At 46.0% G+C, this 25,857-nt stretch overlaps 1 protein-coding gene across 4 annotated transcripts in view; it reads left to right on the top strand.

The window, feature by feature from the left end:
* Positions 1–25,857, top strand: part of ADAMTS20 (ADAM metallopeptidase with thrombospondin type 1 motif 20) — a 174,154-nt gene that overhangs the window by 84,972 nt on the left and 63,325 nt on the right. For all 4 annotated transcript variants that reach the window (XM_051850403.2, XM_051850406.2, XM_051850402.2 and 1 more), the window contains exons 19-27: positions 1,385–1,511; positions 2,975–3,185; positions 3,303–3,467; positions 4,670–4,789; positions 5,685–5,792; positions 6,711–6,875; positions 7,007–7,315; positions 8,371–8,532; positions 10,325–10,501. In XM_051850403.2, the coding sequence (XP_051706363.1) occupies positions 1,385–1,511; positions 2,975–3,185; positions 3,303–3,467; positions 4,670–4,789; positions 5,685–5,792; positions 6,711–6,875; positions 7,007–7,315; positions 8,371–8,532; positions 10,325–10,501 (1,544 nt within the window). The remainder of the gene's footprint in view (positions 1–1,384; positions 1,512–2,974; positions 3,186–3,302; positions 3,468–4,669; positions 4,790–5,684; positions 5,793–6,710; positions 6,876–7,006; positions 7,316–8,370; positions 8,533–10,324; positions 10,502–25,857) is intronic.

Here is a 25,857-nt window from a genome sequence, read left to right as displayed (position 1 = left end):
ACACTGCCAGCTCTTCAGAGGAACCTGGTGTGTTTGGGTCCTTGCCTTTCTTGGATTCTGTGGCACAGAGAGTTTGTTCCTTACTCACTTTTCCCCTCCGTGGGCTTGGGTTTCACGAACTTCCTTGGCTCTGTTAAATACTTACTTCCGTCCACTTTTTACATCCAGATTTTTTTCTTCTTGCCTACTGTGTTTCTTTTACTACTGCTATCCTTTTAAGTTTATGCCTTTTCAAAATTCTTTATGGTTTCTTCAAAGGGTATTTAGGAGGGAACAGAGGGAAACGTTACGTGTTCACGTGTAGTTAACAGGAGGGACGGAGAAAGCTGATGTCGCTGTGTGAAGCTCGGCTTTGTCCCCGCTGACTACTGTGCACGCTGCCCCTGGTCTGTGTTCTCTGTGGTCGTGCTGCCCCCCAGTCACTGCCTAGTCTCAGTGCTGAGAACAGAAGGCCACTTCCTGCTCTTAGCGTATTCTGCTTGCTAGTTGGCTCTGACTCTATTTCAACCTTGAATCTACGTCCATGCCAGTGTCTTTGTTTTTTTAAAAAAATCGGTTTTACTGTTTACAGCAGTTTTAAGTTTACTGAAGAATTGCATAGAAAGTAAAAAAAGAAAATCACTTGCCCCCCCTCCCCCCACCCCCCATCTCCTGTCATTAAAGCCTTGAACTAGTGTGATACAGGTGTGTCACTAATGAGCAGTTTCAGCGCACTGCTGTCAGTCAGGTGTTCAGATTCGTGCTGTGAGTGTGGACAGATGTCTAGTGATTTGAAGCCACCGTTCCACTATCATACAGAGGAGTTTCACTGCCCTGCCACAGTGCTCCCCAGTCGTCCCGCCCTCCCTCCCCGGCAGCCCCTGTCAGCTGCTGGTCTTTGTCATCGTCCTTGCCTTGTCCTCTCACGATTCCAGGCTGGGGCAGCCCTCGAGGGTCAGCGGCAGAGCCGGCGTCTTCACTGCTCCTTGTAGTTGGCTGGCATGACGCCGCTGCCAGTGGAGAGGGAGGTGTTCTTCTCATGCAGGAAGTTGCTGGCGATGCTGGGCCTGGGGGGGGGGGGACACCATGGGGACAATGTCGGGTGCTCCTGGTGCACCAGCACCTTCCCCAGCCACACGGTTTTCCACTCGCCACCCTGCAGCTATCCGGAGTTTCTGTCTATTCCGTGCCCATCCCACCTCCTGTTCTCACTTAGCAAGCTGCGCGTCATTCAGGGTTCAGCCTTCTTGCCACAAACATCATTGCTGATGAGATCGAGATACTAGAACGTCCTGTGTGCTGTGCTGGAGATTTTTGCTTGCTGAGCTTAATCTTGCAGACTGTTAACAGCATTCAACAATGGGATTTTCCTCTCTCTTTTATTTCTCCTGTGACGTTGGTCAAGGTGTCCAAAGGAGAAAGCTTGCCTGCATACGTCAGAGTGATCACACGGCTGTGTCAGACCGAAGTTGTGAGCACCTGCCGCCTCCACTGCTGCTGATGGAGAGGTGCAACACAGACTGTGAGCTCAGGTAAGCGGGAGGTGGTGTGCACCGCGCCACGTGCAAACCCGTACCGGAGGTGCCGGGTGTGTGACAGCGTCCACCCTGGCCAATGTGTCACTTCGGGGTCATTCATTTGCTGAAACCCCGTGATGAGTTTGAGTTTTTATTCTTACCATTTGCTGAATATCAGTATCTAGGTGTCAATATTTTTTGTAGAGAATGGAAGTGATTTTATCTGTAAAAGCCACTCAGGTAAACTCTCATCTGAAAAGCTATGGTTTAAATATCCGAAACCATACATTTCTCCACGGGACTTAGGAACACATCAGCTTCTACTCACATCTGAGGTAGGAGAACACATAGACGGAGTTCCGTGGTACTGAATTAGTGCTTTGGCCATGAAACATTAAGAAACATTGTCATAGATAATTGCAGGAAAGTCTGCACAGCTAACCTAAATACCTCGTCATCTTTTGTTCATTTTTGCATCATAGCAGGAGCCGTTGGGCTCTGAAACATTGCTGGACTCTTTCCCTCGGCAGTGATGGGCGTTGCTGTGCGTTTGTGGTGATGTTGAAGTCCTGCAGCACAGCCCAAGGGTGCAGGTGCTGTAGGAGTCGCGTGTGTTGCATTGCCGTAGAATGCTGCATGCTGAAGTCCTTGAGATGCTGTTGGGGTTGCAAGTCAACTCCTTGATTTCTGTGATGTGTCTTACTGACGTGCTCCGATTATCTGATAGAGTGCCGGACGACATTTGTGATAATTTGGCCGTAACTGGCGTTTTTACTTGTGGAACACAGATTTTCCCTGGAAACACGTCTGGATAGAGATCAGTGAGATTAGTGATGTCACAGATCACGTTTTTCGGAAACTGGTTTACCAGCTTTTAGGTGCTTTATCTGTGTTAATGTTGTCAGAGTCACAGAAGTTTCCTGTTCATGAATCAAAATACTGGAAAAGGATTGCGTGGGCGGGGACCCCCTGACTGGGGACCCACGTTCTCAGCTGTCGCCTTCTCGGGTAATCTCTGTCTGCATCCCCCTCTCGTGAGGTTTTCCCGGAAGTGTGTAGTTTCTGGGACACAACTCCTGTGCTGCCACCTGTGCCAGACTGGGCTTAGCTGGCGTAGTGCTGGCTCCCTGTCCCCAGCTGTAACCAGACAAGCTCCACTTTATCTACTCACGTTCTGAGAGCAGCGCAGATTTGATTGTGAAAAAAGTAAGGCTTCTGACAAAATCAAGAGCTTGTTTGACTGAAATATGATTACCTGTCGGCCTCATTTTCTCATCTGCAGAATTGAAGTGTGGGCTGTGGGATCTCTGTGGACTGTTCACTTCTGACTCACTGGCCCGTCACATGTCTTCAGGTGGCTTGTTCGTCACCTCTTAGGAGTCTTTAAGTGGAATCCTATGCCTGAGTTTCTCTGAATCTACATTGTAAGTGTGCTCACGAACACACCTCCCAAGGGTGGTGCCGTGTTTTCTTCCTAGGTGGCACATCGTTGGCAAGAGTGAATGCTCGTCCCACTGTGGTCCAGGGCACAGGTCCCTGGATGTCCGCTGCATGAAGTATTCCGTTCATAAAGGACAGACTGTCCCAGTAGATGACCGCTACTGCAGCGACCAGCCTAAACCGCCCGTCCGAGAACCATGCCACGGGGACTGTGCCTCCGCGAGATGGCATTATTCAGAATGGTCTCAGGTATCGTAGAAATGGCTGCATTGGCAGAGCTGCCCCTCTTTTTCTAATTCTTTAAATGACTCTAAAGTCTGATTCTGTGGTAGATTTCCAGAAGTCACCACTTTTTCTTTAAATCAGTGTTCCAGGAGTTGCGGTCCGGGGGAAAGGTCTCGAGAATCCGTCTGCGTCAATAACTTCGGCCACCGTCTCGCTGACCAGGAATGTCAGGAGCTTCCCCGCGTCACCACCGAGAGCTGCAATGCGGTTCCCTGTTCCCGCTGGGCCACTAGTGAGTGGAGTGAGGTAACATGACGCACACGGGGCTAGAACTTTCTCGTAACCTCATGCTTGGAAAGCTTGGCGGTGGAAGACTTCACAGAATTCAAAAGCTTTTGAATTTGTTTCGCCATTTTGTAAATAACTTCATTATCAAGGCCATAGAAGACTTGCGCTTGCATTTGTACAGTGCACCCAGCAGCCTGGGATGTGCACTGATTCCAGTCTGGCCTTTGCCTCTGGGAGAACTGGTTGCAGACTGGGACCTGATGGGCAGAACCTGGGCATGGCTGGTTTACCCGCGAATCTCCAGGGGGTAGGAGAAGGTGCTGTTCAGGATGGCCCTCCAGCTGCTTCTTCACAGGCGGCTTCATGGCTGCACATTCTGCGCTGTGCCGTGTTGTTGGCCGGCACCGCAGATAAGCAGTCTCTGGGTTCCTTCACGCGTGAGCTTGCTGGCACGTCCATCACGGGCTCCTGTGGTAGTCACTGCCTCCTTAGTGGAAGCAGTGGCGTTGGAGCCGATGGATGGCACAAATCCTGCTGAAGTGTTAATCCTTACTTGGAAACTGTTGATCTCACTGCTGATGTTGCTGTACTGAAGGTGCAGCGTTGTCTTTGAATTTAGTGTTTTTTTTGTTTTTTTTTTTTTTTTTGGACAGGCAGTTAGAGTACGCACATCCTGTGCGTTTATCAGCTTTGATTAAACCATAGATATTTTCATGTTCTGCGTCTGAGTTGGGAGCTTTACTGCCTTTGGAGAAGGCGTTGTTTGTCAGTTCTGCCAAATGAGCACCTGGAATCCCCAGGATGAGCGAGGGTGAGCAGCTTCTGGTCCTGCACAGGTGGCCACCGCTCGTGGGAAACCTGCTCATTCTCACTGACCCGGGCTCCTCCTGCAGCCCCGTGAAGGTTCCTTGTTAGTCTTTGGAGTGACACACACAGAAGGTAGAGCTTGAAAAGTGCTTTATCGTCCTGAATTGTATTGACTCTACCTCCCAAAGATCAAGTCCCATTGATATTTTTGCATGACAGCGTCTTAAGAATACAGTGGTACTTGTTTGTTAACTTTGACTTTGTTCCATTTGGGTCTGGAACACGGCAGGAAGGACGAGTAGTCGCCAGATCCACTGGAAGTGCGGCGATAGCTGTGCACTCATTAGCAAAGTGCAGTTTGTGGAACTGTTGGCAAGCAATGCTTTCTCAGGTCTCTGTGTATTCTCGTGCAGTGCTCAGCCACGTGTGGACGTGGGTCCCAGATGCGTGCCGTGAAGTGCATCAGTGAGCTGCTGGGCACGGTGCTGGAGGAGCGCGAGTGCTCTGGGACCAGCCGCCCCCATGACCGGCAGGTGAGGGCCGCCTCTCCAGGGACTGTTGACAAAACAGCTTCTGAAGCAGCGGGATTTGTTAAAAAGATTGAGTGATTGATTTTGAAAGTCAAGGACACAGAAAGATGAAAACAGAGAAAGAGAGAGAATGTATCTTCCATCTGCTGGCTCACTCCTCAAGTGGCCTCAGTGGCCAGGGCTGGGCCAGGCTGAAACCAGGAGCTTCTTCCAGGTCTCCCACATGGGTGCAGGGGCCCAAGCACTTGGACCATCTTTCCTTCTCTCCCAGGCTTATTAAAAGGGAGCTGGATCGGAAGTGGAGCAGCCGGGACTTGAACTGGCGCCCACAGGGGATGCTGGCATTGCAGGTGGTGGCTTTACCTGTTAGGCCACAACGCTGGCCCTTGCAGGAGGATTATTAATGAGTTACATTTATATTTCTATGTGTATTTTTACACCAGCTTAGATGCCTTAAAAATTTGTGATACAGAATTTGTCACTCTTAATTTTGCCAGCTTAATCAATGAAACTTTTTTTTGACTCATTGTCAGCCACGGGCTCTCTGCTTTAACAGGCACAGGGCTGTTTTTTGAACTGTAGAAGGGTGCCGTCTGTTACTGTGAACATCATGGGCTCGCATGCTGTGCTGTGCTTTGTTGAATAGATTTCCATGTGTTGGAGGAGTTTCTGAGCTGCGGTGTTTTTGTCAAAGACTTTCCAGACTGTAGGGTTCATGCCACCATTCATGCCTGCCATGTGACGGTAGTTGGTGCTTTTGAAACCAGAACCCTTCCAGGGTCAGTTTGAGAATTGGTACCCAGCTGTTCTTAGTCAGACCAGAGGCAGTGAACTGCTGGGTCTAACTGTCAGCAGGACGGGTGGGTTGTGTTTCATGAGCTCCACTTTGCTTCGACAGGACTGTGTGGCTGCACCCTGCCCAGGTATCTCCCACGCTGTGGCCACTTCACTGCCCGCTCTGCCCGTGGGAATGGCAGCACAGTGGCGACATGGTTCCTGGACCCCCGTAAGTGAATTCATGGAAGGGATGAGGGGTTTCTCTCGGAGGCTTTTAAACTTTCACAGAATCCCGGCAGGTGTTTTGATGTACAGATGAAGCATAGGTTTAGGAATAGGTAGTTTAAGGTCCGAATCATGTTTTGCCTTCCAAGAGCTTGCCTGGAGCAAGAAAGGTAAGTTTTCTGGTCCTCTTTTGTAATCCACGACATGAGGCTAATAGTAATACATACGTCACGGGGAGTTAAGGGCAGCAAATGTGCTCTCAGGCACTTAGCAGCTTTTATGTAAGCTACAAGTATTTCATGTTGTTTTTCTGAACTGAAAGCTTTAATGTATTTGGAGTATATGATTTGCTTTAATCTTAAATTTTAATTGTGGGATCATATATACTCCATATTCCTTAATTAAGTCTTTCAGAATTATTTTTAATGATACCTTAATATTCTCTTACAGAAAATAAGCAGATGTTATAAGCAAATGTTATTTCAGATCATTGAATTCATTTAAATTACTGTATTTATGAAATTTATGATGGCAGCCAGGGTGGGCAGCACCCAGCCTGCAGGCTGGCTAAGGCCTTCACTTGATCTCAGCCAAAAGCAGTGGCTAAGGCCTTCAGAGTCATGGAGTCTGGCCTTGCCAAGGGGGCCACAGGTAGGACTCAAAACTCAGTCTGTGGCTGGCTCATTTTTAGGTTCGTAATCCTGTGTGGCCCTTAGCAGAAAAAAAGGTTCCCCACCCCTGATCTAAACTGGTTGGAACACTTGGTACCTTGTCTGCATTTGACTCCGAAATGATGCCAGGTGATGGTGTCGTAATGCATGCCTTCTCAAGAAACGTGATGTGTTGGGAATTGGACAGCCACGTGCGTGGTACTGTGACAGACCCAGTGTGACACCTCCTTGTGCTCTGGTTTTTTAACAAGTGCTCTGTGTCTTGTGGGAGAGGCACCCGGGCCCGCTACGTGAGCTGCCGTGACGCGCACGACCAGGCAGCTGACGAGGCGCGCTGCGCGCACCTGCCCCGGCCTGCTGAAACAGCCGCCTGCGTGAGTCCCTGCGGAGAGTGGCAGGCAGGGAGCTGGTCCCCGGTAAGTGTTCCCCGGGGAAGTGGTGAACAGGTGCCGTTTCTGACTGGACGTGTCGTACACGTAGTGATTGTCACATGTAATGTGTGCATGTAGTGTGCCACGTTGTAAGTGTGGGCACAATTTCTGCGCAGTGTTCAGCTTCCTGTGGCCGTGGAAAAGCAACTCGACAAGTCGTGTGCATGAGCTACCATCAGCCGATTGACGAGAGCTACTGTGACCCCGAGGCACGCCCTGTGACGGAACAAGAGTGCACCCTGGCTGCCTGCTCACCCGCCCAGGGCCATGGCCACAACCACGACCCCCGCTTCCGTTCCTCCGAGCAGCCGAGCCTTGGTCCAGGCAGGAGTTTCTCCCTCAATCACAAGCTCGAAGGTCCTCAGAATCAAGGGGTTCCCCCTGTGGCTGGAGAACTCCAGTGGCGAACAGGACCTTGGGGTTCGGTAAGCTTTCCTAGTTACTCTAGCCTGAGATGTTGCTAGGTCACCACCCTGCACACACAGGTGTGTCAGGGCGTTAAGTGTAGATCTTAAAGGGCTCAGCAGGTTGCAGATCCGAGGACCTTACTGAATTACACACCTGTGTGAAGTGATCACTAAGAGGAGTGTGCTTAGAAACACTCTGAGTGGAGTCTGCTGTAATAAAACCAAAGGAATCCCTCTAAGAAGTAAGGCCACAAAAGTTGATAGAAATTTTAAAAGGAAACAAATGTTACTGTGATAGCAGCAGCACAATAAGGTGGTGGAAAATCACGATGAGCTATAACGGGTACAACGGAAGTTCAAATGCATGAAGTTTCACAGGCAGTTAATGATACAGAATTTAAAAACACCTCTAGAAAAACTCGGTCACTTTACGCTGTTTTGTTCCTTCATCGTGAGGCCTGCAAGCTGTAATCCCTTTTTTCTAACCTTTGGGAAGAGATGCAGGACAGATGCTAACACAAGCTTGAAAGACACGCCTAGGCCGGCGCCGTGGCTGACTAGGCTAATCCTCCGCCTGCGGTGCCGGCACACCGGGTTCTAGTCCCAGTCAGGGCGCCGGATTCTGTCCCGGTTGCCCCTCTTCCAGACCAGCTCTCTGCTGTGGCCAGGGAGTGCAGTGGAGGATGGCCCAAGTGCTTGGGCCCTGCACCCCATGGGAGACCAGGAGAAGTACCTGGCTCCTGCCATCGGATCAGCGCAGTGTGCAGGCTGCGGCGGCCATTGGAGGGTGAACCAACGGCAAAAGGAAGACCTTTCTCTCTGTCTCTCTCTCTCACTGTTCACTCTGCCTGTCAAAAAAAAAAAAAAAAAAAAAAAAGAACCGCCTTTCCACCCGCATGCTGATGAGCTCGCGTGTTCTGCCCGGTGTTCTGTCCCGGGAGGGTGATGGTGTCAGCCTGACTTCGCAGCAGCTGGGGCAGAGTGTGGGGCAGAGTGTGGGGCAGAGTGTGGGGCAGAGTGCGGGGCAGAGTGTGGGGCAGAGTGTGTGCGACTCTGGCTCTCTTCCCCTCCAGTGCTCCAGCACCTGTGCCCGAGGCCTCCAGCACAGGGCTGTGGTCTGCCAGGATGAAGATGGACGCAGCGCCAGTTCCTGTGACGCCGCCGCCAAGCCCCCAGAGTCCAGGCACTGTGATTCCGGCCCTTGTCCACGGTGGATCCACGGGAGCTGGGGAGAAGTAAGTGTCGTTCTCCTGAGCTCGTGGGAGTTCCACGTCTCTGAAGCCCACGGGTACTGGTGGGTGATCCCTTTCAGCGTCAGCACAGAGGGGCTTGCTTTCTTCAGGGACTGTTAGTAGGTGTTTTCTCATGTACTCTGCGCTTTTGAAGGGAGCCTGTGATACTAGAAGTGTGTCAGTGAGCTGTCTTTCTAAAATTGCTATGTTATTGCTTTAATTTCTTTTTTTTTTAGATTTTATTTATTTATTTGACAAGGCAGAGTTAGAGAGAGAGAGAGAGAGAGAGAGAGAGAGAGGTCTTCCTTCCGTTGGTTTACTCCCCAAGTGGTTGCAACGGCCAGAACTACACCGATCCAAAGCCAGGAGCCAGGTGCTTCCTCCTGGTCTCCCATGTGGTGCAGGGGCCCAAGCACTTGGGCCATCCTCCACTGCCTTCTCCAGGCCACAGCAGAGAGCTGGACTGGAAGAGGAACAACTGGGACTAGAACCGGCACCCATATGGGATGCCGGCACCACAGTTGGAGGATTAACCTACTGTGTCATGGCGCCGGCCCCTGCTTTAATTTCTTAGAAAATTAGTTCATTATAAAAGTAGAAGAGGTTGCTGTCTACACATGCTTTATCCTGTTCCTCTTTCATGCACTAGAGGAATCTTTCTCCATGAAGACAGAGTTATCAGCGACTGGCACTGTCCACATGCTCTCATACTCTTCTAGCCTCTGGAAAGAAAAAGCTTTCAAAAGTCATTTAAATACTAATATATTCCATATTTTTCAAGGGCAAGAACAAGAAGTAAAGGTTTTTATTAGTACTAGATGAGTAAAATCAATCCCGTAGCTTAATAGACCAGATGATTTGTAGTGTAATTTCCTTCTGTAGGGGGCATGGACGATACTGTGTGAGGGTGCATCTAATCAATATCAATGTTAAAGATTATCCTTTACTAGTTTCCAAAAGTAAAACAACTATTTTTTTCCTGAGCTCAGGCCTGCTCAATGTGAAAATTCAAATCATGGAAAAATACAAACTATTGTTTCAAATAAAATCAAGAGTCTTCAAAAAGTTCGTGGAAGATGCATATTACAAAAAAGAACTACAAAATACTTTGTGCCAAAATAGGCTTATCTTTTAATATCAGTCTGTGAGCCTTTGGTAGCATCCTGTTATATACTGCACATTTTTTTCATGCTTATATAAATTTGATCTACCATATTAGCTTTCATGGCTACATATTTGATTAGATCTTGTGCATAACATAATTCCTTTTTTTCCACAGTTTATTAATGTGTTACCTTTATCCAAATGGACTGCATCAGTAGTAGAGTAGATATTATGTATGAGATACAGAAATAGGTAACTTTCAAACTTGACGTTAAGACCTTAAAGAGGTGATTCTTATTAGGTATATCAGACTTGTTTCTAGCTTCACCTGCTAGTGGTATCATAGAGACCTGTGATATGCTATTCAGATATCTTGCTGTATTAATTCTCAACATCTGCCATTTTTTGATCATAAAATTAAAACTTTATTTTCATGCCCAGGAGAAATGTTGGGAATTTGAAGAAATCATAACCTTTCAGCATTACTTTTTATCTTTAAACATTGAATAAAGCAATACAAGAAGTCTAAACAGAGTTTATTGAAAATGTGTAATAATAATGAAAAAATGTGCTTGGATTCCAAATTTTTTTTGCACCAAAATAAACTTATCTTTTAATTCTGTTTTTCCTTGAACTCTTTGAAGTATCCTCACTTAATGGTGATTTTGAATTTTCCTGTTCTTCTTTGTAGTGTACACAGACATGTGGAGGAGGAATAAAATCAAGATTTGTAATATGTCAGCTTCCCAATGGCCAAGTATTACAAGAGCACCACTGTGAAAGCTCAGACAAGCCACCTCATGTGGCCCAGTGCCACACGCACGCGTGCCCTGATGGTGTGTCGTGGCATCGGGGGCCGTGGAAGTCGGTACGATAGCATTCTTACTCTTACCTTTGTTTTATTCTGTGTTAGTCTGTGTCCCATTTCTGTTGTTCTCGCTCTGTGAATTGTGGAACGCACACGTTCTATCGTCTGATTTTTTTCTCAGGCAAGCCATTGGCCATCTTGGCTTGTGTTATTAAGTTTGATGGTTTGAAGGAAGAATCCATTCAGTTTCAAATACTGTCTACTGTACATGTGTGTATATGTGATAGTTCTATGCATATTTATTTCGTACATATGAATTGTAAACATCGCACTCTTTGGCTCACCACATCTTTAGCTTGCCCTGTGTTTCACCAGAAACGTTTTGCTATTTACATTTGTACATAGTGTTAACAGCAATGGCAAATTGAGTCTGTGTCTTGTTGGAGATTTTAACTGTTGTGACTTTGTCTGTCACTGTCCAGTTACTGATCCAAAACCAAGTAACACTCTTTAAAGCTTGTTGTTGTAAATCATTGTTAAACTTATTTTGTTTGGAAATGTGAAAATATACTAAAGAAGAGATAGAGAAACTTACTTACATAAAGTAAGTTAATTGTTTACGGTTTGTTATATACATCATGGAAAAATTAGGGTTTATAGTAATTTATATGAATGTTGATCTCTTCCACTGTGTGGAGTTACTGTGGTTTGCGAATATTTGAATTTTCTGTTTTTTTATTTTTTGGAGTCATAGACAAAACTCCTAATCAGTGCTCATGAATGGTTTATTTTCTCTGGTTATCCTTCCAGTATTCAGACTTTGAGGAATAGCTAAATATGTTGAAATTACTGCATTTTAATCACCTTTGATCTTTTACATCATGAATAACTAAGCACATTTCTTCCAGGTTTGAGGCTCTAGAACGTTTATGATTAAGCATGAAAGCTAGGCGCCTCTGTGTTTGGGAGTAATCAGTCCTCAAAGCCTGCACCTGCACCCCTGTGGTGTTGCCTCAGAGCTTCCCAGTGAGACATGGACCCAGGTTCCAGGTCTGGCTCTGGTGCAGGCTGAAATTCGTCTTTACCCTCCAAATGTGACTGATTTTTAAAAGCTAGCGCAGGCAAAGCTGAGTGTCCGCTTCAGTGAGCCATCACTCAGGAGCCAGCAGCAAGCTTGTTTTCCTTAGAGCATCCACGTGCTTGTTTGACAAGTGTGTGCCGGCCTCTGCTGGTCCTGGGTACGGTGCTGGGGGAGGAGTCACACGTGCTTTGTCCCTGCTGGGTTTACTCTCCTGGGAGACTGGTGAGGCACCCACCTTCCAGAGGTGTTTCCCACCAGCCATCTGGAAGCCTGGAAGTCCACTATCTCACCACTGTATCTCTGAACATTTTCTTTCATTTTATTGGTTTGAGTTTGCAAGCCTAGTTCTTAATGAGGCTTCTTTGAATTTTGCCCCAATTAGGAAGCAGAATTCTGATCACTAATGAGAGATTGAATTGTGGTGGCATTTGCTTCTGAGCACAAAGGTTTCATTTTCCCCACTCATCTGTGACTTTAATTCACAAAACATAAACATTGACTTCCGTCTCCTGCTTTGTGCTCGTATAGCGGTTCCTAAAATTCACTGTCTTTGGGTCGGATGCTCTGTTTGAGGGGTGGCAGACCGTGTGTCCGTGGACCAAGCCCACCTGCGCCTGTCTCAGTACAGCAGCTGTGCTCGTGTGTCTGTGCACCGCCTGTGACTGGGTTTGCCTGGTGGCTGCAGAGCGGAGGATGGGACTGACCCACAGAGCCTGCCAGTGTTTACTGTTTGGCCCGTGCTGGAAAGAGCTGATAGACTCCGACCTATTCTGTAAACACAATGCTTTTTAAATGGCAGATAAAAAAGAGCTTCACATCATAGAATCAGCTGTTTCTCTTAGTCACTTTAGATCTCTCTGATTCTTTATTTGACATTTCTAAGTAGTCTAAGGCTTATCACCCTCTCTACATATCCATTATGGAATTCCTAGTGTCAGAGTCTAAGACTGTATCCCTCACATACTTAGTGCAGCCTGTTGTTTTTGTATGTGAATCATGTCTTACGTGACAAACCAGGATGTTCCTTAAAGTCCCCTGCATAGATGACTTCTGCAGCCTCATACAACAAAGGGCCCGGGAACAGTAATAGCCGCAAACGACCAAATAGTAAGCAGATTCCTCACTGTTTACGATGTGTCTATTCCAGAAGGGGTTGATTGAATGACTCAGTCTTTGCACTAATGAAGAACTATAATAATTTTATTTTCGTGATAAATTGAAGACAATGAAGTTTTTAAAAAGTCACAATAAATGTATATATCAGAATTTTTACAAACTTATTTATTTAATGTTTTATAAATGAAAAGTACATTTATATCATTAGAGTGCCTGGATTTATTTTATTATATGAAGAATATTTATTCACTGAATTAGCCTTTTATATTAAAAGGGTTTAGGGGACCTGAAAGTTTACTGTCAAAACCCTTGACATCTTTCAGTGTTGCTGCATTTCATACCTCCTCTGAACATGTCAGGTCAGTATTCCTTCATGGACAGCTCTCATTTTGACAGGTCTTCTTCAAGAAGGGAGAAAATTAAGAGTATGTGTGAACCAATGAATGGCAGGAAACCTCATTTTTCGTTTTAAAGTGAAAAAATACATGAAGGGCAAAGACATTTAAATATCCTTAGCAGGTTATAAGATGACATTGTCGTTTTCTCCATGCTGTGGGAAACCCTGTGCTGTAATAACAAAAGCAATAAATAAATTTTAACCACTGTTAATTTAATGACTGCTTTTCTGTGGTAAGTCAATGTGAAATGATTGTGTTTTAACCCTTGCTTATTATGACATGTGTTGTGGCTTTGTGCTTTGCTTAATTCGTGTATATGTTGTGTTTTTACTCCATGGATCAATACATAAAATGTCTTAAGTCACTGACAGATTTTGCATTGTAATGAATGCCTCTTTTCTATTGTTGGTATCTTTCTTTAATAACAAACTGTTATTTTCTTTTATTAAACACTAATTGTTTAATACTGTATGTTTTCATAATTGTACCTAGTATGTGTATAAACTGCTGTGATTTCTCAAAGAACGTTTCTATTAAAACAAATGTGATTTAAAAGTATGCGATGTATTATTTAGCTATCAATTATTAAATACTGGAAATTTTTGTTTTTTTCTTTACATTTGGTTTTTCTTTACATTATTTAATAAATAATGAATAAAATTAATGACAGGAATGGATTTTTTTAGGTAAGAATAGATGTGCATATGATCAAGGTATTTTTTAAAAGGTCACACTAGAGGATTTAATTTTCTCTTTGAAGTAGTAAGGGGCATTGGGTGTGGCATAATTGAGTCGTTCTGTCAGGTGCTCTTGATGTAAATATGTATTCCCGTACCCAGATTTCATGTAGAAGTGATTTATTTCTCTAAGGTGTTTGCATTTCCTCCTGGAATGGAATCATTCCTGTAAATGTCTTCTGGTGTTGATGGTCCAACAGAAGTAAAGAGAATATGTTGGTTCTTTTTTTCCTTAAGGAGCATTTTTCTCATGAAAAAATAAGTTGCTGCTTAAGAACAGAAACTAGCTTGAATCTTAGTTTTAGTTCTTGGCCCACAGTGTTTCTTTTTCAAAGAAAATGCCTGTAGCATTGTGCATAAAACTATATTCTGGATATGTTAAGTGTATATACAGTGGAATGTGAGGAACACTGAATGTGCGTGGAGTGCCACACTCAGCCAGCCCAGCATGGGGGGGCTTCTGAGCAGAGGGTGCCAGTGACACGTACTCAGGGGACGCCTGCTCCTGCTTCTGCTGTTGGTTGCGTATGGAAGTAGAGGGTTTCAGGTCCCCAGTATCATGTGTGTCTGCCACCCAGAGGTGTCGTGCTAGTCACTGAAAGTGAACCAGGTGCAGTTCAGTGAGAATGTACCAACTCGGCAGGTGGTCAGAATGCCGGGTGAGATTCCTGTTCCCATTCAGTAGTAACTAGGGTATGTGTAACCCTGAACGTTAGATATTGGACATCTGGGGCTAAACAGGTTAGAATAACTCAAGAATTGATACAGACGATTGAACTGCACAAGAGTCCTGCCAGTAGATCCTTCCAGAATGCCAAAACGCGTGTCACACATTTCATCGTCCCCTGGCAAGTGGTGAGCAGCGTCCCAAGTCCTTACCCTAGAAGAATAGATTCTGCTCCCGTTACGGAATCGTCCTCTCTCCACCTGTGGGTTCTGTGCCTCACCACAGGGGAGAACACGGGCAGATTCATAGATGTCACTCAGCGGCAATGCCCTGGAGACAGTGTGGGAGACACAATGGACTGGGCAGGTTTGGAGTGAATGGTCTAAGGAAACGTAAGTAGGTTCTCTAGGCAGTGATGAGGTTGTAAAAGAAAAAAAAAAAAGATTCTGTGTGTCATGATGTTGAGTGAAGTTGGAATGTAAAGTAACTACAACTGTGTCCCAGGGTGGTAAGTCTTATTTTCTCTTGGTATTTCCATGTTAGAGAAGGTGAGAACGCCCACCCTGCTGCAGGAGTTCTGGTTTCCCAGGCCTGATGCTTTGCAATGTTTGACTCTGGAAATGGGTTCAATGTCCTTAGAAGAAAGTGTCCTCATTTTTCTTCACTGTCTCTGTGCTGTTTGATGAGCCTGCTCATAAGCATTATTAACATTAGTTCATTTAGCTGTCCCACATTTCTGTTAAGAGTTAATGTGTCAGCTTTCAGCAGTTTGGGGGAAAAATCATATTTCAGTGTCTGATCATAATGGTCAGATGTTAATATTTTATGTCTCGCTTGGCATTTTTCTAGATAATTGATTTCTTATCACTTGATCATCTGTAAGGCTACTTTAAAACACTGTGTAAAAGGATTCAGGGTAGACGTTTGGTGCAGCAGACCCTGCTTGGGGCGCCCACTCCCGTATTGAAGGGTCTGGGTCTCCACCCTGGCTCTGGCTCCCAACTCCACCTTCACACTCGTAAGAACCTTGGGAGGCAGCGAAGTTGGGCCCCTGCCACGCATAGGGGAGACCTACGTTCAGTTCCTGGCTCCTGGCTTTGCCGGGCCCATTCCTGGCTGTTGCAGGCATTTGGGGAATGAACCAGTGGATGAGAACTCTTTCTTTGTGTCTATCCCTTTCAAATAAGTTGTTTCTGAAGGTATTTATTTTGGTACAAAAAATGTGAAATCTATACAGTTTTTTCATAATATTGCAGGTTTTAGGAACTTTCTGAAGACCCTTTTAACACAGGGATTTCAAAATTTTTGGCACCAAAGTAAACTTATTTATTTCCATTGTCAACAAACTTTTTAAGGTCCACTCATATTTCTCAGTAAAATGTATATTTTAATACGCATTTATGTATTGCATATATAAACATGTAGGTTATATGATGTATAAAGCACAAATAAGCATGCATTTAAAAGGATAAATTGAATAAAGTCAATTGTTTTTTGTGTGTAGGGTTACAGAACCTCCTGAGCTATTTCTGTTATCTCATTTTTTAAAAACGTGGTAGAATGTTTTTCATTAGTTTTTTTTTAAAGACTTGTTTATTTACTTGAAAGAGTTACACACAGAGAGAAGGAAAGGCAGAGAGAGAGGTCTTCCATCTGGTGATTCACTCCCCAGTTGGCCGCAACGGCTGGGGCTGCGCTGATCCAAAGCCAGGAGCCAGAATCTTCTTCCAGGTCTCCCATGCTGGTGCAGGTGCCCAAGGACTTGGGCCATCCTCCACTGCTTTCCCAGGCCACAGCAGAGAGCTGGATCAGAAGTGGAGCAGCCAGGACTAGAACCTGGCGCCCATATGGGATGATGGTGCTTCAGGCCAGGGCATTAACCCAATGTGCCACAGCGCCGGCCCATTTCATTAGTTTTTAAAACCTGGTTCAATGCTGTCAACCTGGTTTAGCTATTCCAGTATGTAGTTTTGATAACTTTTGTAGCTGAAAAACATTACTCAGCAAAAATATATACAATTAGCAAAGTTTATCACTGGATGCTCCTGTTTTATACTAGTAATTTAATTGGTTTTCAGTCCAACATGTCTATCAGAAATTTTTGAAATTTGCCTCACAAATTTATGTTTTCAATTATGTCAATCAGTTCATGAAAAGTAGAAGTTAGGGTTTTATATTTTGAAAAGTAGCTTCAAAACTCAAATTTTGAAATAATTGGAAACTATTTAAACAAATTAGAAATTTTTACTTCAAAATTTTAAAAATATGCACTTGGCAAAAGAAAAAACACAGAAAACATTTCCAAATCTTTTCTCATTAGTAGAAAAAGATCCAAAAAGCAGTTGCTTTCTCATCCATTCTTAGCTGTCTCCTTCACTGTAAAGGATAAATATTAGGTACTACATTTTTAAAAATTTTTTATTTATTTGACAGATAGTTAGACAGTGAGAGAGAGACAGAAAGGTCTTCCTTCCATTGGTTCACTCCCCAAATGGCTGCTGCGGCCGGAGCTGCACTGATCTGAAGCCAGGAGCCAGGTGCTTCCTCCTGGTCTCCCATGTGGGTGCAGGGGTCCAAGCACTTGGGCCGTCCTCCACTGCCTTCCTGGGCCACAGCAGAGAGCTGGACTGGAAGAGGAGCAACTGGGACTAGAACCGGCACCCATGTGGGATGCCAGCACCGCAGGTGGAGGATTAACCAAATGAGCCATGGCGCCGGCCTAGGTACTACATTTTTAACATTAAAAATATCACCAAAATCTTCCATGTTTATGGATTAGAAGAATTAATATCAAAATGTCCATACTACCAAAAGCTATTTAAAGACTGATCCCAATCAAAATGTTAACGACATTCTTCTCATATCTAGAAAAAAATGAAGCTAAAATTTATATGGAAATATTAGAGACCCTGGATAACTAAAGCAATCTTCTACAACACACTCAAAGCTGGAGGTATCACAATACCTGAATTCAAGACATACTACAGGGCAGTGATAATCAAAACAGGCTGGTATGGCACAAAAACAGGCATGTAGACCAGTGGAACAGAATAGAAACTCCAGAAATTAACCCATGCATCTACAGCCTACTTACCTTTGACAAAGGAGCTAAATCGATCCCTGGAGCCACAACAAATGGTGCTGGAGTAAGTCTCTTCAACAAATGGTGCTGGGGAAACTGGATCTCTGCTTGCAGAAGCATGAAACTAGCCTTTCATCTTACACAGAAGTCCACTCAGAATGGATCAAAGAGCTAAATCTACGACCTGATAACCATCCAGTCACTAGAGAACGTTGGGAAACTCTGCAAGTCACTGACATAGACAAAGACTTCTTGGAAAAGACACCAGAAGCTTGGACAACCTAAAGCCAAAATTGACAAATGGGATGACGTCAAACTGAGAAGCTTCTGTACTGCGAGAGAAAACACTCAGCGAAGAGGCAACTGAGAGAATAGGAGAAGATATTTGCAAACTACACAACTCTTAAAGGGTTAACATCTGGAATCCATAAAGAACTCAAGAAATTCAACAACAAAACAATCCAGTTAAGAAATGGGCAAAGGACTTGAACAAGCGTTTCTCAAGAGAGGACGTTTGAATGGCTAGAAAAAAAATGCTTAGGAACATTAGCCATCAGGGAAATGCAAATCAAAACCACAGGTTTCACCTCACCACAGAAATCAGCAAACAACAAATGCTGGCGAGGATGTGGGTGGAGATGTACCCTGAATCACTGTTGACTGTTGGGACTGTAAGCTGGTGTAGCCAGTGTGTAAAACAGTATGGAAATTCCTCAGAAACTGAATATATATAAGCCTACCTTATGATGCAGCTATCCCACTCCTGGGAATTTACCCAAACCAAAAGAAATTGGCATCTGAAAGAGTTATTTGTACCGCCATGTTCATTGCAGCACAGTTCACAATAGCTAAAATGTGGAATCAACCCAGATGTCCATCAGCTGTTGACTGGATAAAGGAATTATGTATACACAATGGAGTACTACTCCGCTGTAAAAAAAAAATGAAATCCTGTGTTTTTCTCCTTTTTTTATTATTTATTCGGAAGTCAGAGTTACACAGAGGAGAGGAGAGGCAGAGAGAAAGAGAGAGAGAGAGAGGTCTTCCATCCGATGGTTCACTCCCCAATTGGCCACAACAGCCAGAGCTGTGCTGATCCGAAGCCGGGAGCCAGGAGCTTCTTCCAGGTCCCCCATACAGGCGCAGGGGCCCAAGGACTTGGGCCATCCTTCACTTCCTTCCCAGGCCACAGTGGAGAGCTGGACTGAAAGTGGAGCAGCCAGGTCCTGAACCAGCGCCCATATGGGATGGTGGCGCTTCAGGCCAGGGCATTAACCCACTACGCCACAGCGCAAGCCCCAAATCCTGTGTTTTTCAACAAGATTGATGCAACTGGAAACCATTATACCTAGTGAAATAAGCCAGTCCCAAAAAGACAGATATCGTATGTTTTCCTTGATCTGAGGTAACTAATAGTGTGCTTAACATTTAATGTTTAGGGCCGGCACCGTGGCTCACTAGGCTAATCCTCCGCCTTGCGGCACTGGCACACCGGGTTCTAGTCCCGGTCGGGGCACCGGATTCTGTCCCGGTTGCCCCTCTTCCAGGCCAGCTCTCTGCTGTGGCCCGGGAGTGCAGTGGAGGATGGCCCAAGTGCTTGGGCCCTGCACCCCATGGGAGACCAGGAGAAGCACCTGGCTCCTGCCTTCGGATCAGCGCGATGCGCCGGCCACAGCACGCCGGCTGCAGTGGCCATTGGAGGGTGAACCAACGGCAAAGGAAGACCTTTCTCTCTGTCTCTCTCTCTCACTGTCCACTCTGCCTGTCAAAAAAAAAATTTAGGAGTGAAAGGGACATTTTGATATTCGATGATTGTTTACAGTCCTTGTCTCTTCTGTTGAGGAACTTTTTTTTTCTTCATACTATTTTTTGAACTCTCTTACTTAGTGGAGGGTTAACTATATGATCATTAAGTAAACTGAAAATAGATCTTTGTGAAAATTAAGAATGGGATGTGAGAGGGGGGAGCTAGAAGGGCTGGAGCATGGGTGGGAAGTATCGCTGTTTGCTAAATCTATATAGACGAAATGCATACTTGTATAACTTCAATAAAAGTTTTAAAAAATGAGGAACTTGGAACAAACCTGTTTGTTTTTTGTAGTAGAAATAAATAGCAGTTCACCTTTGCGAGCCCGTTTGTCTTCATGAGTTTGAAGGAGCTGGCAGCTCTCTGTGTTAATAAACTAAAACTGCAGCCAGCGTTAACAGTGTGGTGCTCCTCATGCCGGGGTGCCTGGAGACGTCCAGGTAGCATGGCCTCTGCCCCTTCCTCAGTACCGCAGTGGGAATGGCCACAGGCACATGGCCTGTGCACGGCTGAGTGAGCGATGCTGTCTCTCTGCTGATGGGAGACATCGTGTGTCATATGCATTGGGTGTCACCATGATGTATGGGCCTATGTTGGAAGTTAACTTACTCTCTGTAATATTAGGTAAAAAAAATACGGAGAAGTTTGAAACCGTGACTTCGGGCCCCCGTGAATCATGCTGCCTGGGGTCTGCTGCAGCGCTCTGATCTGGATCCTCAGCCGCCTGGACACAGGTGTGCAGTGACACCTCTCATAAGTGACAGGTGTCGAAATTTCATGATTTGTTTTCACAGACAGCTTTGCTGCTTCCTCGTTGTGCTCTTTTAACCCCAAGATAGTACTTAAATCAAAATTAAATTAGTCTAACACTAATTTACCTAATTCATGTTCCAGAAGGACGTACTGGGGAGGTACCTGCCAAGTTCTGTTGTGATGTGGTAAACTTGGTAAACTTAGACGTCATATAATGCATGTATTTATAAGAATTCAGTGATGCATTGCCAAGTTTTACTAGTAAACCAGCTCTTACCTCATTAAATTCTTCTAGTTATCTATAGTTAACTGAGTGAAAGGGAGTCCATAAGACAGCTCTAATCTCCCTGGGCTTTTGTGATTTTTTAAGCTGTGACCGGGGAAACCCAGAGGTCTTAGTAATGGTTATGAAAGGAAACATGGTCACGGAGCTGCCCCAAACCCATCCATTCACCCACTCAAGGCTGCTGAGAGCCCACATTTATCAGCCACTGGGTTCCAATTGGAGGAAGAATACAGATAAGTTAATACAGAATACAGAAGAATACAGAAAAATGCTGTAGTGTCCTCAAAGGATTCACAGTCCAGGTAGAGTTGGATATGCACAGAAACCACTAACAGGGCAGAAAGGGGAGCAGGGAAAGTCAGAAAATACGTGTCCGGCGGAGGAATGTGGTAGTTTATGGAGGAGAAGGGACAGGTCCAGGGCCCCATGGGTAGTTAGTGCTTGACTTGGGAGAGGGGTGCTGGCTAGGAGCTTGCCTGAAGCAAAACCACAGAGGCCGGGAAGAGTAGCTCAGTGTCACCTGCCTGTGATGACAAGGACGTGTCCATGTCACCTGTCTGTGATGACAGGATGTGTCAGTGTCACCTGTCTGTGATGACAAGAACATGAGCGTCAGTGTCACCTGCCTGTGATGACAGGACGTGAGGAGCGTCAGTGTCACCTGCCTGTGATGACAGGATGTGTCAGTGTCACCTGTCTGTGATGACAAGGACGTGTCAGTGTCACCTGCCTGTGATGACAAGAACATGAGCGTCAGTGTCACCTGTCTGTGATGACAGGACGTGAGGAGCATCAGTGTCACCTGTCTGATGACAAGGACATGAGCGTGTCACCTGCCTGTGATAGGACGTGTCAGTGTCACCTGTCTGTGATGACAAGGATATAAGGAGCATCAGTGTCACCTGTCTGTGATGACAAGGACATGTCAGTGTCACCTGCCTGTGATGAGGACGTGAGGAGGGTCAGTGTCACCTGTCTGTGATGACAAGGACGTGAGGAGTGTCAGTGTCACCTGTCTGTGATGACAAGGACGTGAGGAGGGTCAGTGTCACCTGTCTGTGATGACAAGGACGTGTCAGTGTCACCTGCCTGTGATGACAAGGACGTGTCAGTGTCACCTGCCTGTGATGACAAGGACGTGAGGAGTGTCACCTGCCTGTGATGACAAGGACATGAGGAGCGTCAGTGTCACCTGTCTGTGATGACAACGACATGTCAGTGTCACCTGTCTGTGATGACAAGGACGTGAGGAGTGTCAGTGTCACCTGTCTGTGATGACAAGGACGTGAGGAGTGTCACCTGCCTGTGATGACAAGGACATGAGGAGCGTCAGTGTCACCTGTCTGTGATGACAACGACATGTCAGTGTCACCTGTCTGTGTTGACAAGGACGTGAGGAGTGTCAGTGTCACCTGTCTGTGATGACAAGGACGTAAGATTAGACACAAGTCAGGGTCTGATCAGGGAGGTCCAATGATGGACATGCCTAACTGATTTAAAAATTCTGAAATTCTATGTGTATGGAAGAACAGAGTTTTTGGAGTGAAGGTCAGAGCTGTGTTTTAGGAAAATTAACAGATCATTATCATAGAACGTAAGCAAGTTGACAACGTGGTGGATGTCAAGGGGAGACTTCGAGAGGCTGGGGATCAGTGTTTTGTATTTTCTCCAGGCATCTGTGGGTTGCTCACAGCATGGAAGTGTGTACAGAGAGAGGACCTAGAAGGAACCAGTGTGGAGAGATTGTGGGTCTGGTCTTGGTGGAGAGAGGGGCTGGCGTCTGAAGCCGGGGAGAAAGAAGTGATGTGCAGGGGAACATCTTGCCAAGTGCTCTGTTACCAAGGGAGTTGGGTTGAGAAGTCTGGGTGATGTGTTTGCGCTGCTGCCCATTGTGAGGGCCCGTCTGATGGGGTGTAATGAGGGCTGGTGTCAGCCTCACCCACCCAAGAAGATGCAATCTTGACTTCACCAAGAGCAAAGGAAACCGATTTTCCAAGAGTTTGAAGAGAGAGCATAAGGATCAAACCCGCTGCAATACAAAATATCAAGTCTGGATCTTGTAGATGTGAGCTCTCTTAGAACACATGGGTTTGAGTTAGGACTGCTGTTGTACTGAGTGACCTTGGACATGTTTCCTAACATTGGGAAGAGTTTGTTGTCTTAGGGTGAAATAGTAGTAGTAGTTACCTAAAGGTTTTTTTTGGGGGGGAGGGTGAAATTGAGCAGTAGAAAATGTTCTTAGCATAGGTTCTCTTATAATAAGGCTCGAAGTGTATTGCTCATCAGTATCACTTATATTCCTTTTCGTCAAGAAACTAAAATTAGGGCCAGCATTGTCCCATAGAAAGTTCAGATGCTACCTAAGACATTGACATCCCATGTGGGCGCTGGTTCGAGTCCTGGCTGCTCCACTTCTGATCCAGCTCCCTGCTAATGGCCTAGGAAAGCAGTGGAGGATGGCCCAAGTGTTTGGCTCTCTGCAACCACATGGGAGACCCAGAAGAAGCTCCTGGCCTCAGCTCAGCCCCAGCCATTGTGGCCACTGGGGGACTGAACCAGCGGGAGGAGGATGTGTCTTTTTCCTTTTCTGTGTAACTCTGCTTTCCAAATAAATCTTTTAAAAAATGCGGTAGAGAGGGCTAGGAGTATTTCGAGCAATCTGAATCAAGATCCATTTTTGCCAGTTATACTAAAACAGAGAAATCAACTTGGGCTGGAGGTTTTCTTTTCTTTAGACATTTATGGAATTACAACGTATAGGAAAATTACCAAATCATAAAGTTATTCCAAAGTGAATACACCTGTGTAGCTACTGCCCCCCAAAAGAACATCAGTTCTCCCAGAAATTCTCCCACACGGACCCCTTGCAGTGACTGTCCTCTGAAAAGCTCTGTTCTGACATCAAATGTAAACAAGTTTGCCCGTTTTGAGCAGAACCTAGAGGATTTGTGAGAGCTGCCATCTCATGTCCGGTCCATTCATGGTACGTGTAATTGTGGTTTTTCATTGAATCAAGTATGACCTTTTAGATCTAGAATTGCTCATTGGATCTATACTTGCCCATTTATCAACTCATTGCTGAATCTAGTGATTATCACTGAATTAGTATTAATTGCCTTTATGAATGAATCTGAATTGTATGAGTATTCTGCAGTTGATAAGCATGTGGGATTACTTTTTTACGTGTGTGTAGTTATTTTCATACACTTGAAGGCAGAGTGATGGAGGGCTCATATTCCATCCACTGGCACACTCCCCAAATGACTGCATCTGGGAGGCCTGGGCCAGGCTGAAGCCAGGAACCTGCAGCTCTTCTGAGTGTCCCACGTGGGTGGCAAGGACCCAAGTACTCGAGCTATCTTGTGCTGCCTTCCTGTGGTCCACAGTAGCAGGAAGCTGGATCAGAAGCAGAGCAGGCAGGACAGGAACAGGTGCTCCCATATGGGATGCAGGCATCAAGTGGCAGTTTAACCCGCTGTGGTCCAGCACCTGCCCCGAGTTGGGTTCTGATCCCATCAGTTCAGGCGTCCGTGTGCAGCCCAAGAGTTGCTCTCACACACCAGTTCTTTCTTGAGCCACTCCCCACTGTCCTTGAGTTAATAACTGCCTTATCAAACGCTTCTTCATTCTTATGTTCCAGTCGCTTTGTCCCCCTCAAGAGCCTGAACAGATGAGTGAAATCCCTAGCAATGGTTTTTAAAGCCTTAGATAATTCCTCTTCCTTGGATTCCTTCCCAGAGACCCCGTCTTCCTCTCTGCTCTGGAAAAACCTGGCTTGGCCCCTGCCACTGTATCCCTCTCCGTCTGTGGGCATATCTCTCTCTCTCTCTCTCTCTCTCTCTCTCTCTCTCTCTCTCATTTACGCCCTTCAGGCTTGGTGACTTCCTGGTGCACATTTTGCATTTGTGACTGTCTAGGAAAACTCCTCTGCTTCCCTGAGGAAAGGAGAAGCGCATTTCCCATCTCTGCATCTGAACGTGTTCGCAGTCAGCCCACGTTAGGTTCAAGGATTCTGGCCTGAAAACCATTTCGCTTGGAATTCTAACCCATTCCCTAATTGCTCGGGGGTTCGGAGCGAGTGCTGGAAGTCTGATCAGTCTCATTCTGGATGGGTTGTTGTTGTTGTTGTGTGTGTGTGTGTGTGTGTGTGTTTTGACGACAGACAGAGTGGACAGTGAGAGAGAGAGAGAGAAAGGTCTTCCTTTGCCGTTGGTTCACCCTCCAATGGCCGCCGCAGCCGGCGCACCGCACTGATCTGAAGCCAGGAGCCAGGAGCTTTTCCTGGTCTCCCATGGGGTGCAGGGCCCAAGCACTTGGGCCATCCTCCACTGCACTCCCGGGCCACAGCAGAGAGCTGGCCTGGAAGAGGGGCAACCGGGACAGAATCCAGCGCCCCGACCGGGACTAGAACCCGGTGTGCCAGGGCTGCAAGGTGGAGGATTAGCCTAGTGAGCCACGGCGCCGGCCCGGTTGGGTTGTTAAGTGCAGTTGTGGTGCCTTCTCTTTGCCCCTGTGTTTTCATGACAAGCTGACGTGTGTGTGCCCGTGCGTGGGCCTAAACTCCTGTCTGCTAGGCTTTCCGGTAGGTCCTTTCACTCCACAGACTGTGTTGAGGAAATGTGCTATTCCGTAATTCCTGTGCAGCCATTTCTTTGTTCTTTCTTGAACTCTTTGAAGGTGATACCGGAATTCTGGGATTGACCTAATTTTCTTGCTTTATTCTTTGCTATTTTCCACCTTTGTCTTTCAATTTTACTTGATAGTTTGGATACCGAGAAATTTGTCTATCAAGTTATGTATTCTAATTGTTTTAGTTACTCTGTTTTTAAATGAAAGGCAGAGTGACACAAGACACACTCCCAGAGGTGGATGTTCTAGGGGGTGAGACAGAGCTGGATCTCCTCTCCTCTGGTTTACTCCCCAGGTAGCTGCAACAGCCAGGGCTGGGCCAGGCCAGCGCCAGGGCCAGGAGCTGTCCTGATGTCCCATAGGGGTGGCAGGGGCCCAAGCACCTGAACCAGCTTCTGCCTTCCCAGGCCTTTCAGCAGGGAGCGGAAGAGGAGCATCGGGGACTCGAACTGGTGCTCTGCCGTCACAGGAGCAGCTTGGCCCGTCGTCCCACGACACCGACCTCTCGGATCTCTGGCCATCAGAAGCTTCTCCCTACTTTCTAGTGGCTTTGGTGGCTTGCAGTCTCTTCTCCATCTGTCCATAAAGCATCCGTCATCTGTCACATGTCACCGACAGTGTTTTGTTGGTGTGTGTGTGTCTCCTTTTGGGCAGGATTTTCTCTTGGTCCTCAGTCCCTCTCCTTAGGGCCGGGGTAGCAGAGTTTTCCTGTTTTTCCTTCTGAGGGTTTTCCTCAAATGTTCGTGAATCTCGGCAGGCACTGGAGAAATGAGTGGAGGCTGCATCTCAGTGGAGTTCAGTAACAAGTGACCTTTGCCCTCAGTCTCTTAAGGTCTTTTGTCTTTGACACCCAGAAAAGC

Source organism: Oryctolagus cuniculus, chromosome 9 (genome assembly GCF_964237555.1).
Source record: "Oryctolagus cuniculus chromosome 9, mOryCun1.1, whole genome shotgun sequence".
NCBI lineage: Eukaryota > Metazoa > Chordata > Mammalia > Lagomorpha > Leporidae > Oryctolagus > Oryctolagus cuniculus.
This window is presented reverse-complemented; position numbering and strand designations above follow the sequence as displayed.